We start from the raw sequence: 14705 nt of genomic DNA, 5'->3' as shown, positions 1-14705 counted from the left end.
GGACATTTTGAACGATCTCGCCCGCCGGACAAGTCCGGGAAAAGGAGGATGGTTACTTACTCAGCTTTCTCCTACTATTCAGCTTTCTCCACAGAACAAGAGCCTGCTAGCTTAGCTTCCAAAGAAAGACGGCTGACTGTGTGTACATTCTGTGAGTGAGATCCCACCCTCTATGGGCGAGTTGAAAACATGCGGAACAACGCCATCTACTGGCTGTAGTCTTTAGCCTCTGGCCAGAAAATCCTCCGATGACGCAAAATGACGATTTTTGCGTCATAGGAGGATTTTTTCCAGACAAAAAATACATAAATCTCTTGTCTCAGGGGGATATGAGGGTGGAAAGCATGGTAATTCGAAAATACTACCGGTTTTCTACTAATACAAAGCTTAATGCTAAATCCTGAAGTAACCCTTTAACTCCACATCAGCAACATAAATTCATCAACTAACCATTCAGAAACGTCATGTTGCATTCTACATGTCACTTCTTCTTGATCCTCTCCATCATTATTCGACTCCAGTTTAAACATAAAAGGCAGGACAGTTTCGGACATTTCAGTGCTCGTCTGCGTGAGGTAATCGGACCTGCTCATTTGCATTAAAGGAACACTCACAAAACAACGCGTTTTAACTGACCCTCAAAAAGGACCATTTTGACATGCTGTAGAAAATATCTGTGGGGTATTTTGAGCTAAAACACACTCAATACACACTCTGTGGACAACAGAGACTTATTTTACATCTTGTAAAAAAGGGCATTATACCACCCCTTTAATGAATACTAAAATAATATATACATAATACTTAAACACTGCTTCTTGCATGAACATTAGGATCTATTCATGAATATTGCCTAAGCTCACAAACACTGTAGATTATTTATTTGTAGTTATCAAGATCAATGGATTCAGGCTTATGAGGCCGCCTAATGACACGAGTAGCATTATATTCATGGTCAGATAGTTTTTATTTCATCCTTTTGGTTGCCATGTTATAAAGCCAACAAGAAGAATTTTTTTTTTTATTCAATGCAAAACATATAAAATCTAGCAATACCAAGTAACAAATGAAGAAAAAAACTTGGAGGATGGAGAAAAAATAATAAAAAAAAACCTTGAGAGCATGAACACAATTGCATGAACACTACAGCGGTCGCATGGGACGAGGTCATAAAAGTAAATGGACTTCACAGGAGTATACCCTTTCACAGTGTCTCTGATTAAGAGGTGTCCATCTGAGGGGATTCTGAACAAAGAAATAGAAAGTGGAAGTTAATACATTGTAAATAGTCAATTTTACACCTCAAAATTGTAAGCAATATAACACTCACAATTGTGCTTTTTGCTGAAGAAATTAGGCTGACATTCAGTACAACAGCAAGACTGTGAGTGTGATATTGCTTTTATACAACACTTCTATAAACAAGGTGACAGAGTAGCTTACATTTTAGATATAAAATGGCCATTTCATTATGGGGTTTTGTGGCTCCACAAATTAAAACAGTTCCAAAAAAAGCCAAAGCAGGATTAATTGTGGAATGCAACACTAAGACAAAGTGGCATGAAAAGCCCTAGTGATGTTGGTCTGTATATTATCACTCTGGGAACACTGCTTCTTCAATCAAATAATGTGCAGCTTCAAAATAACATTAAGCATGTGCTTGCTGGAGAAAAGAAAGATTCATTGTGAACATATGACATATGGGCCCTTGGGACCTTGCTGTAAGACCCCCAGGAATCAGGGGCAAGAAAAGCAGAGAAGAATCTCACGTGTTTCATTGAAGAGGAAGGAGTCCTGGTACTCTTTCATGTACTGTGAAGACCGGGACTCATCCAGGAAGAGAGAGTAGACCCTCTTAATGTCCTCCACTTGGACTTCAGTGCCCTGTGAGAAATAGCCAACCACGGTCAGACCAAAAATGCTTGTTCACTACTTCTGTTATTGTATTTTCTTGCAGCACTAGCCATGATACGTGCGTGTTAGCATTACCCGGCGTTTGCGGCACACCAGGCCTGCAGTACTGATGAGCTGGATGGCGTAACGGAGGGAAGTCTCCAGGCCAATACGTGTTAAAACTGTGTGTGCCTCCTCACTGAGCTCGACATCCTCCTCCTCGCAGCTAAACACAAAACACACGTGTGTAAGGTGAGAGGTGAGACAAAACTCTCAAGCCTAGATATATGATATGATAGGGCTGCATGATTAATCGATATAAAATCGCGATTTGGCTTAGTTTGATTAGGAAATTGCGGAGGCATTTTAACATGCTATATAAAAATATCTGTGGGGTATAAAACTTCACATACACCCTCTGGGGACATCAGAGATTTATTTTACATCTTGTGAAAAGGGCATTATACCACCCCTTTAAGCAAAACTTTCTTCAAAGGTTAAACCAACCTTTTATTTTGACGGGTTGTCGTGTAGACCTTTGAGTCTCTGTGTTTTTATGATATGACAATAGTTTTTCTCAAATCAAGCTAAAATGCTGCTGAAGTGACTCTCAGAGCGGCTGTGTAGATCAAGTTCATGCATTAATGTCCTCATATAGGCTGAAAACATTGCGAGCGTCATGCATGCTTCAATGTGTGTGTGAGTGTGTGGTAAATGAAACAGTGCTTCATTCTATTCATTCACAGAGACACAGAACATGCATGATTCCTATTTAAATAGTCTTTATGCGGTTTAATATTCACAGACATTAGTCTATATTGCGATTTTATTTTAGTTTACTGACCTACTTTTCATCCAAGATCTGACAAATTCCACATTATACGCATTTTTTTGTGCCTGGGTTCCGCGATTCCACCCGTGTTTTCCGCATCGCAGGAATTAAATCATATGGCCCTATGGTTGCCAACCGCCGTGAAACACGAAGTAGTAGTAGTCACCGTCACTTACTGATCCTGCATCAGTGATACTTACCAGTTATATTTCCAATTTGAGCTTGAGCTTTAGAAATGCTTGGGAAAATGTAGCTTGTGTGGACGCTACCGCACTACTTGATCAAAAGAAGAGCTTCGCTACTGAAAATCTATTTGATTCAGAAAACAGCGACACTACCACCACGCTACAGAGAAATGTAGTTAAACTAGTAGCGTCACTATTTGTAGCGACGCTAATGCCCAACACTGAATATATGCACAGTGTTTCATAATGGGAGTAGCAGTATGATCAAAGCATTTCGATCTCTGCAAGCGCTTTGAGTTTGAGTCGCTAATGATGTGCATTTGAAAAGCAAACTGAGCAAAACATTACATGTTTTTACTCCAAACTCACTTCATAATGTCAGTCGAGTGTTTGAAATAGCTTCTATTTGGGATCTGAAGTGGCTTCTTGTCACAGAGTGAGGCAGACGGTATATATGATTCTATAATGAAATTAATGCTATGCTGCTAAGCACTGCGTTTTAAATATACTTTATACTTAAGAAAAAACCTGAGATGCTTGGACACAGATGACCATATATTGTCACAGTCGTGTGTTTATTGTCTTCCTGTTTAGTAATTCAATGCATTTCTAGCTTCTTTTTATTCCGCTACAGCGATAGCTGGATACCTTTGTCCATATAATGGCTTTCCTAGAACGTCATAGGTTTTATTACTTCTGTGAAGCATATTTGGAATTTTGGCACGAGGGCGCCGTCCAGCTTCCAGTATGAATGAAACGTACATTACATATGTTTATAGCTCTCAGTAATGTTCGCACCACCTTATTTTAGGCAAAAATAATACTTCTCTCTAAAGAAATTTGAAGTAAACATAATAATCCAAAATATGTTTTTTCTCCATTGTAGTGTACTGAAAAGTTCCTTTCTAATGAGGCATAGCTTAAAGGCCACCAGCATGTTTAACCCATAAAATAAAGGTTTTCTGTAAAATAAAATTATTATTTTAATTATTATATTATTATATTCATTCTTAAATATTGTATGTTTTATTTTAGTAACCAAATAGTGTTATTACAATAGTAATAATTCTTATTTTGTTTCATATTTTTTAGGGCTGGGTATTGACACAAATTTCACAATTCGATTCGATTTCGATTCACAAGCTTGCAATTCAATTCGATTACGATTACGATTCGATTCGATTCAATATCGATTATTTTGGATATCAGGTACAATACATTGCAAATTTTCTCAAGGAAAACAAATCTCTTAATGCTGTAGGCCTAAACCATGGGAGTCAGTTGTAGCCTATAGGCTTCATTAGCCTACTATAATATTGAAGGTAAAAATTAACTGATGTATACAAACACTTAAAATACACTTATTTATTTTTATAATAATAAAGTTATATGAAATTATATAAAATTTTAAATGATGGCTGTCACAAAAAACTTTCCAGATTTATTCAAACATGCATTAAATATCGAAGAACATTAAAAATTATAATGAATATATAATATGGTGCATATATTTAACAAAATGCTCCTCAGTCCTCTCTAGAGTTAACTTTTCTAGCTGACTAACGAGTTTATGGTCACTGGATATATTTTTTCTGAGGTAAATGTGACGTTACATGACATTGTTTACTAACGTCTTTGCACGGTTGAAACACTGATTGAGCGATTCCATGAGACATGATACGGACTTTGATAAGTTGTACTCTATCTTTTAACACACTTTCAGATGCTCATTCATGTTTATTTCGCGCTGTAACTGGTATTATTAAGGCGGAAGAGTTGCTTCCGTTGCTTTGTTGTTTCTTTTGAGCTGAGCTGCGTCGGAGCGATCTCACGCCACAGCGCCAAAACGGTAATTATGTTTTTGAATTTCGTAAGAAAATAGACGTAATTTGAAATCTGAGACTTTGTTTCATATCAATAATAACAAAGCACAAAGATTATTGCGATTTATTGGATGGGATGTGCGCAACAATGATCCATTCATTCATCAACTGAAAACAGGATGACTAATCGATTCTTGGGATTTAAGAATCGATATTGTTTCATAAAAATGAGAATCGATTAAAATCGAGAAATCGATATTTTTTACCCAGCCCTAATATTTTTATTTAGTAATCATTGATATTCAAGCAAAACATTTTGGGCCAAACTGTGCAGCCCTACAAGCAGGCACAACAAACTTAGTCTTGCTTTTTTTTTTTGCATTTAAAATCATAAATTATCACAATTTTAACAAGCAAAAACACAATTTTCCCCAAATCGTGCCGCCCTACAATATGACCTTGGAAAGTTCTCTCACCGAATCTTCAGGATCTGTCTGGTCTCTTTCTCGGTGTAGGGAGTGGTAGCAATGATCAGCAGACGGTCAAGCATGTCTATGGGAATACCATGAGGACTCTGGTAATTGGTGCCTCGAATACTGTAAAAATGAAACGCAACAGTGAATGAGGAGATATGATCCACAATATCATCATGTATTAATGGTAGTTATTGATGCTGTGTTTGTGTGTATACCGGGTGATGCCTCGATTAGTGGCCATGACGAGTACAGGTGAAAGATCACTCTCTAGGGCTCGATTCAGAAAAGAAAAGCATTCTATGTCCAACATGTGGACCTCATCAATGAAGAGAACCTGCAACCACAAAAAAAAAAACCTCAACAACAAAACAATGCATTTCCATTGCAGGCATAAATTATCTCTATAGAATGGTGCTACCTCAAAATAACAAATACATTTCAAAACATGATGGATATAAGATGGCAATAATTTAGAGTAGACTTGAAATACACAAATGAAAATATTTCTTGGTTACAACATTCTGGTGGCCACTGGCCAGTTTAAAATCTTCAGGCATTGAAGCCTCAGAAAAGCTGTATGTAAAACTTATTTTTGCCCTTAAAAAATATGATCTAGTTTTTAAAATACAGAGAATCATACATTCATATTATTATTTGTATTTTAAAGGGGGGGTGAATTACTGTTTCATGCATACTGAGTTTTTTTACACTGTTAAAGAGTTGGATTCCCATGCTAAACATGGTCAAAGTTTCAAAAGTTAAGTTGTACGTTTGAAGGAGTATTTTTGTTCCAAAAATTGTCCTTCCGGTTTGTCACAAGTTTCGGAAAGTTTTTTTCGAGTATGGCTCTGTCTGACGTAAGAGAGGGCGGAATTTCCTTATATGGGTCCTAAGGGCACTTCTCCGGTAAGATCGCGGGCGCGCGCGCACTCGTAAAACAGAGCAAGAGAGTGAAAGCAGTTCGCCATCAAAGCGCCCTGCCCGGCTTTTGGGAAGTCAATGTCACCAAAGAAGTGTGTTTTTGGTTGCCAGGGCAAGACAACCCTGCACAGATTCCCAAAGAACCCAGCGTTAAGGCACCCGTGGATGGAGTTTGTTTTCCTGAGCATAAACGTTGTGTAAGACTGTTGTTCCCTGCATTTCGACGATGATTGTTTTATAAACAAAGCCCAGATCGTCTAATGCTTAAGGATCGAGCAGTCACAATGATAAAGGTTTGCAGTCGTGCGTTGGAACGGTGAGTAAAACTGTTGAACAAATGTCTCTGTGTGTTGTTAGCTCGGCGCGTTAGCACAGCTTTAGCTTCGCCCACACGGCCCGGCCCCAGCCGCTCGTTTTTTTCCGGAAAGACTCGGTACAGCCAATCTTTCAATTAAAATATAATAAAACAAAAGACTTTTTGTAGATATGAAGGATGCAATATTACTCTATAGGTACTCAAGATTAACAGGAGATTGAGTGAAAATGAGCATTTCACCCCCCCTTTAAGAGGAATTGCTTCAATGGATGGAATATATGGAGCAAATGGTGCATAGAGATTTTTATGCAGTTTATATATAAAATATAATTTAATACCTACATTTTGGAGGCAATTCTACAGCATTTCATTGATTTAAGAATTAGGTGTTTTTATTTTAAATTAAAGAAAATGGAATCAAACTTTTTTCAAAAAAAACATGCAGGGTTAAAGTCTTAGGTTTTTTCTTAAAAACCAGTCAATGGTTGGACGATTTTCAAGAAAAAAAACCCTAAAGTAAAGCCCTAAATGGGCTGGTTCCTCTGTCTTTATTTGTCTGGTCTGCTTACCCCAGGAATTATCTCAGCTTTGCCTTCTTCTCTCCACTCGGACACTTTAGCATTGATCTGCTCCCGAACCTCTGACTTAATCTCTCCTGTGTCACCTGCAGAACAGACAATCAAACATCAAATACAGCAAACACACAAACATCTACAGAGCCATTTGATTCTGAAAAAATAATCAAGGATAAGTTTCACTGAGCATGTCATTATCTAGTTTACCAGTTTTAAAAAGCGGTGACAAACCTGAAAATAAGGCCAGGAATCCCTGAGTGCGGCTGTTAATGACGTCAATTTCATGAAGAGAGACGGTGTGAACGACCTCCTTCCGTTTCTGCAGTTCTCCCTCTGGGCATTGCACAAACTGTGTCTGAAATAAACAGCAACAGTATATATAAATAAATAAAAAACTCTCAGGAAAATGTTGTCATTGATTGATGGATTCATTTCACAGACGAAGAGAGAATGTGTACCTGTGACCCCATGGCGTCGTAATCTCTTGCTCGAGTAAAAGACCTTCCCAGCTTGCTAATCTTTCCTGTGGCTTTATCAATGGTGATTACATCTCTGTAGAATATGAAATATAACAATGTGCAAGTTCTTAAACAGTTTAAGCACTGAAAAAATGGGGGGGGGGGCTTTATATGACTTAAATGCATGGGTAATCTGTTATCAACATCATATAATTAAAATTAATATTAATCATAACATTTACTATTAATAATAATAAAAAATGATTACAACTACTAACAATAATAACATTACTAATACTATTAATAATAGTAATAATGCAATAACTCCAGGGCTCACTACTGGAATCCAGATAAGACCAAACCTCAGGGGCATCATTTATAACCATTGCGTACGCTCAAAACAGGCCCTGAAAGAGGTGTACGCCACTTCCAACCCATAAGTTGTTTATAAAAACAAACTTGACGGGAAAATGTGCGCACCTGCACTCAAACTCTGACCCATGCGTACAAACGTTTTGGAGACGGAGCAGTTTGGTGACACCAATGGTCAGCTAAGGGACTGACGGCAGATGAAGAAAAAACACTTTAAATCTTCCTTATGAGTCCTAATCATAAATACAGTGATGTAATGTTCACAACAAAAGTTTAAATAAATAAAAGTGATGACTAAAACTATGTTTTACATCTGATAAAACATCTACACATTTAGACTAAATATGCCAGTCTCATTAATGGAGCTAAACACTTAAATTACATAAAATCATTACCGAGAAGTTACAACCTTTTTTATATTTTAATAATAAGAAATATTTGTAGTGGATGTGATGCTTTTGAATACTTTTCCTGTGGAATGCGGTTTTTCAATGTTATAACTACAGCGAGGATTGCTTAGCACATGATAATAGCAGAAATTTCACGCAAATAATGATCAATAAAGAACAATAAGGCCTATCTTTTTCCATTGAAAATATAAAGCAATTAACTATTTGGCCAGTGGAAAAGATTGAGAAAAACTTTCTCTGAAATGTATTTTATACTATTTGATTTATGTATTCAAAAACAAGGCAAGGATAGGCTACTAAATAATTTTTAGCAATGTAATGTGACGGCACATCCGTATCTCATATTTTTCTAAAGTCTTGTACCATTAAACATGGCATCACATGATATGGAGATGAGGGTGTGCATAGTAAAACTAGGCGTTGTATGCTCCATATATGGTTATTTCGGGGAGGAGACGGGGTGGAGACGCTGACTGGGATTTATAAAGGGAATGTGGAGCAGGTCTGAATATTTTTCGGGCGCACGTACACTTTTAGTAAGGATCCTACACACAGTTTTATAAATGAGACCCCAGGTGTTTCGGTGGTTAGAGTTACAAACACGATTAATACATTTTGTAGGAGGAGCTGGATGGCAGTCCAGTCTGATCCATTTGTGTCTGATCCATTGAGGATTTTTGAGGACATTTTTCAGTTTTATAATCTACATACCCGGCTTGTACTCTCTCTTTACTGAGGCTCTCGATCATTTTGGTCCCCAGGTCATAGATGGTTTCCATCTCTGTCGTCTTCAGCGTGAGTTTACCCACTTTTGCGCCCTTAACACAAATACAGAAAGGAGAGGAAATGATTCCAGCTAACTGAGTTCACTTAGGGACATGCCCTAGCTTCTATGCAAGCATAGTCACATTGAGCACTAATATGAGCCCTACACTCAACTTATCACGGTAGCTGAAAACTCATTTCTCACTTTCATAATAACAAAAAGTTCATTTCCCACTGAAGAATGATAAACATCTTTAATAATGCTTTCCACCAAATAAGTGAATTGAATTAGAGTGCATTAAGGAAAGTGTGTTGCGTGATAAAATTCTTATATTTCAAAATGTTACAGTCACAATGACAATTCTTTTTTTCTTTTTTTTATGGAAAACTGCAGTATTTATTATAAATTAAGCGTGCATATTATTCTTCATAACCAAATAATTATTCTTTATAATCTTTAATAAAAACATTACTGTGCCAGCCTCTCACAACATTATCTCTTCTCCACAATGGCTGAGCAATATTCTCTCCCCTTTAACAACCTGTCACTCACATGAAATATAGCAATTATCCAACAACAACGATCCAATCACTTCTTGATGGACAATATAAAGTCCCACCCTACATTTTCTTGTTCATGATGTCATTTTACTCAAATATATATGTAACAACAGGGAAGAAAACCGATCAAAATATTCTGTTTAATGCTGACTTTAACCTCTTTATTATTTAGAGTTAGGGGTGGGGGATATGGCAAATATATCATATCATGATTTTTTTCAGGAAAATCATGATTCACGATTTTATCACAATTCTTTTTCATGTTGGTTTTACTATTTTGCAAGTAACTGAGCATTACAGCCAAACTGATGTACCTATTTTAAAAACAAAGCCTTAGGTAACAAAATATGAAATAAAGAATGGCATAAAAAAAGGCAGCCATACGCAAGTCGACTTGCGCCAAAAGAGTAAGACTTGACGATGTATGACGTAGGAGTAGCGTAAGCTTTGACGCCTCTCACGTGTCAAACAAACCGAGCAACCTCGTTCGTCATTATGTTGTGCGTCAAGTTCAAGGGTTACTCTTTGGCGTAAGTCGACTTGCATATGGCCATCTGCCGAAAGCTAGTTATTTTAGTCGATAAAGTTTTAAATATGGATGTTTTTCTTACACGAACGCATTGCCTCATTTCAGAGGGCCTTTTTTAACCCGCCAGAGACCCGTGGAGCACTTTAATCATGGATGGATGGATGCGCTTTGATGGACTTCCAAAAAAATTTATCCATTGACTCCCATTATAAAGCTTGGAAGGACATTTTTTATATAACAACGATTGCATTCGTCTGAAAGAAGAATGTCATATACCTAAGATGGCTTCAGGGTGAGTAAATCATGGGCTAATTTTCATTTTTGGGTGAACTATCCCTTTAACATGTGATGTGAATGTACGTCACATTGTAGAGTATGTTGAGACGGAGGCGCCAGAACTGAACTGACAGAATGCACTGTAGCATGAATACTATGATATTTCTTCAAAAGCAGATTGTGGAGACATTTTAATCGTCTACGATCAAAAATCGTGATATCGCACACCCCTATTTAGAGTTTCAAAATTTAGGCTATTCTCTTAATGATTGTAAGCAGTTGATATGAGTCTGGTGCTGAAAAAACAATGGTAACAAAATAGAGAGGTTAATTCAGTGAAGCTGGTTAATGGAGGGAGGAGAGCACAGACTCACAGTTCCTGTAGCCGGTCTGTCGATCTGAATCTCTACCACCTCTCCTTCAATGATCTCAGTCTCCTCTCTGCCAGACAACAAACATAGAACATAAGCAGGTATGCCATACTTTTTGAAGTATTACAAAAAACAAACTTTATGCTAGAACTATAAAAAAAAAAAAAAAAAAAAAAAAAAAAAAAGCCTATTGCCCTATATATTTGACAGATCATAATGACAAAGTGACAACAAGCATATTAATTAGAGCCCGACCGATATATCGGCCGGCCGATATTATCGGCCGATATTAGGCATTTTCAAAACTATCGGTATCGGCATTTATAACGGCCGATAAATTAATATTTCAAAAATAAAATAAAAACGGACGAAACACCCTTCAACCATGTTATGAGTGTTGCCGTTGTATAGTTTGTCCACCAGAGAGCTCTACACCGTCCCTGTTGGCAACACTCGTGTATAACGCGCCACACATTCAGCAACCTGCTGATCCAGCCCGAGTCGGGCAGAGAGAACCGCGAGTGAGATCAGCGGTGAAGTGTGTTCATGGTGAGTTGGTAACGACTCACGAGACATACATTGCTTGAATAACAATTAAAAGAACATCCCTATCAGTTCTCTTAACTCAAATAAGGATGACAAAATTTGTGACTCATGTCCAGTTTTGCTGCGGTTAAATAAGCCGAGAGTGAAGCGGAACAACGCGACGTAGGCTATATTCACATAGAATGTTAACACTGCAGTTCACAAAAGTTCATAATGTGCATGTGCTTTAATGCTTTGTCGGTTAAACATTTAATTTTAAATGTTGATGCGCTGTTCTAACGTGTGCGTTTCTCAGCGCGTACATGTGAAGCTCACATGCACTAAAAGCCTTTCTAGTACCAGCGCCTGGATACTGGACTAAGTTATCTTTCGAGTATTATTGTGCTAATACAGATTTACATAAACAATGTCGGTTGTCCGCTTGTCAAATGCGTGTACATTAGACGTGTCATGCTCAGCTCTTAAACAGACAGTAGCAATTGTAAACACATTGCCGCTTGTCCTTAAAGGGATAGTTCACCCAATAATAAAAATGATCTCATTATTTACAGGCACTCTAATGTTGTTCCAACTGTATTAATTTCCTTCTAATATTTTTCTAATATTAATAGTTTGAAGAATGTGGGTAACCAAACAGTAGCTGGTCCCCATTGACTTCCAAAGGAGAAAAATATACTATGGAAGTCACTGGGGTACATCAACTGTTTGGTTACCCACATTCATCTAAATAACTTATTTTCAACAGAAGAAAAAAACAACTTGAGAGAGTAAATTATGACAATTTGAATTTGTTGTCAATTTGAATGTGAAATTGTTGTTTTTGTTCAAAGGACTAAACGTTTAGTCTTAAAAAAAATCTTAAGTTTGTATTTTTATACATTTTATTTATCAGAACTTTAATATATTTTGATGTTCCTCTGTTCTGTTGTGACAATACAAGAAACAAGTTTCTTTTTAAAATGCATTATCATATTATTTTAGTTAAAACTCATAAATAACTACAAATAACTAATGTTAGGGAAATTTGTTAATGTTTTGTTGCGCGTTTCTGAAAAAAAATATATATATATCGTCCGATATATCGGAATATCGGATTTTAAAACCAACAAATATTTGTACCGGTATCAGCCTTCAAAATCCTTTATCAGTCGGGCTCTAGTACCCATCAAAAGTTTGTACACACCAATTGTAAAGTGTGTCCAAACTTACTGTACTATAATACACATAAATAATATTGCTACTGTATTATAATATACACATAAATAATATCGGCCGATATATCGGTATCTGGCTTTTTTTTATCGGTATCGGCATCGGCGCCCAAAAATCCATATCGGTCGGGCTCTAATATTAATATTTGTGGAGGTTGGTAACTTCATCCTGTTTCACCATTCAATCGGCCTCACTCACTTTATCCTGACTCCTATGGCTTTGCGGAAGGCCTGGCTCAGAGCCTCTGTCTTGCTCATTTCCAGAGAGAAAATCTCACTCCCGGCCATAGCAGTAAAAGGTGTGTCAGGGCCCAGGGACTGAGCAATACCTGTACAATAAACAGCTCTCAATCGTGAATAGGTCTTGTGCTGTTTACGGAGTTTGTTGTAATGTCACATGTTAGCATATAATATTTTACAATGGCTTTACAATATAAAAAGCAACATAATATTATATATTATGTGATTAATCATGATGCAAAAACTCACCCATAGCAATAGCCGTCTTGCCCGTTCCAGGTTGGCCAGCAATAAGGACTGCACGACCAGCAATTTGACCATCTTTGATCATTTCAAGGATCAACCCAGCTGCCCTCCTAGATGCCAGCTGACCCACCATCCCCTGAGACACCTGGTGAGAGACAGGTTCAGCATTTTGTTTTAAACATACTGTGAACAATATTTAAGCCAACGACAAGTATGTTTCCACTGGTAAATCAATCATATTTATTGAAAATTACCTGTCGTGCCTCCAAGGCATCATCCAACCCAAGGCCACGAATGTGAGAGTGTGCACCTGTGACAGAAGTCAACATTTATGGCATCTTTACTTCTGTACATTCATTCTGTAACGCAAGTTCTATAAACTGAGCCATTATTTATACACACACATTTATATATATATGTGTGTGTGTGTGTGTGTGTGTGTGTGTGTGTGTGTGTGTGTGTGTGTGTGTGTGTGTGTGTGTGTGTGTGTGTGTGTGTGTTTTTTATGTTATTGTAATGATGTAATTAAGTTTCTCACCAATCCTCTCAATGCGAGTGATGTCTCGCACCTCCGGAACCTTCGTGGCTGCAACCTTTCATAAATTAAAAAGGTAAACATAATTTACTAAATAATAAATATTAAATTGTGTTTTAATGCTTCGTTGTGATATTTTCAATGTTTAATGCTTCGTTGGGAACTAATTTGAGCAGTAAACAACCGTTAAGCGCGTGCGTTGCCATAGTGACACAGGAGCGCAACACAGTTTCCAGCTAACGTTAGTTTAACTTTTAGACATGCTAAGTTGGTCAGTAAAGTGTAAACTGTAAAATGCGGCATCGTAATTTTACTAACGTTACTGCGATGACAATTTGTGGCAAATGCGCCAATAATACAGCATAACGTTACATGCTGGAGTTTCACATTCCCAATAAAAACAGTGGTATGGAGGCTAAGCAACCATAAACACAAGCTTTGGCCGCAGCCTAGTAAAATAACAGCAATTAAAAAAGATTTTCAATTTCTGAATATCTGGATTAAAGCCATTTTAATGAATGCACATCGAAATCTCAAAGCTCTGGATTATATCTGAATTATTATTGTAATAAATTGAAGCACATGTGCTAAAAAGCGGCAAGCTTACAGAAATAAGTTACGTTAATATTATTCACAAAACATTCCAAGGCCTTAAAGACAGCACACAATATTGGTAAATACATATATTATATTATATATATCCTAAGAGAATCGCGAATTTGTCAATAATTCTAAAATAAAACGTTATATATTGGACTTGCCTGAGCTGCCATGTTCTCTCCCGTCAGGCGGTTGTGTTGAATGGGTGCGCAGTGAAACCAGTCCGGGCGGAACACGTGACTTCGTGCTTGAGTTCTGGATGTGTGCATGTACTAGAACTAGATAGCTTCAGCTTGTCACCAAGATAAAATAAGCTTGTGAACAGGACTAGCCTTGGTAGCATCAGTAAGACTGGGCTGAACTAATAATATAAACAAATCAATAATGTTTTGTCATGTACACCATTATTTTCAGCAGAAGAGTTGATTCATTTATGACTGTGTGGCTATTATTTCAGATTTCATTTGTTTTACAGAACTACTTTTAAAACCTTAATATAGTCTATCATGGAAAAATAAATTTAGATGTGAGTAGATGTAAGCCTATAGTAAGAAATATGTAGAA

At 37.1% G+C, this 14705-nt stretch overlaps 1 protein-coding gene across 1 annotated transcript; it reads right to left on the bottom strand.

The window, feature by feature from the left end:
- Positions 1-950: 950 nt before the first annotated feature.
- ruvbl2 (RuvB-like AAA ATPase 2) lies at positions 951-14421 on the bottom strand. Its single transcript, XM_081365110.1, has 15 exons — positions 14303-14421; positions 13545-13599; positions 13261-13316; positions 13010-13151; positions 12720-12849; positions 10767-10833; positions 8973-9079; positions 7480-7573; positions 7253-7376; positions 7016-7110; positions 5425-5543; positions 5210-5329; positions 1990-2119; positions 1770-1884; positions 951-1245 (listed from the first exon to the last, which is right to left on the bottom strand). The coding sequence occupies exons 1-15, from the start codon at positions 14408-14410 to the stop codon at positions 1220-1222; spliced, it is 1488 nt and encodes a 495-aa protein (XP_081221236.1). The 5' UTR covers positions 14411-14421; the 3' UTR covers positions 951-1219.
- Positions 14422-14705: the final 284 nt, after the last annotated feature.

This window comes from Scardinius erythrophthalmus (assembly GCF_964197995.2).
Source record: "Scardinius erythrophthalmus genome assembly, chromosome: 5".
NCBI lineage: Eukaryota > Metazoa > Chordata > Actinopteri > Cypriniformes > Leuciscidae > Scardinius > Scardinius erythrophthalmus.
Note: the sequence above shows the minus strand (reverse complement) of the source record. Positions and strands in the feature narration are given on the sequence as shown.

What these genes read in the sequence shown, in the direction of transcription:
- ruvbl2 (XM_081365110.1), bottom strand. Translation starts at nt 14,410, where the DNA reads ATGCACACATCCAGAACTCAAGCACGAAGTCACGTGTTCCGCCCGGAC. An exon ending in GAGAGAACATGGCAGCTCAG is followed by an intron (nt 13,600 to 14,302) that starts GCAAGTCCAATA and finishes AATTTATGAAAG; the next exon opens with GTTGCAGCCACGAAGGTTCC. An exon ending in CACTCGCATTGAGAGGATTG is followed by an intron (nt 13,317 to 13,544) that starts GTGAGAAACTTA and finishes CTTCTGTCACAG; the next exon opens with GTGCACACTCTCACATTCGT.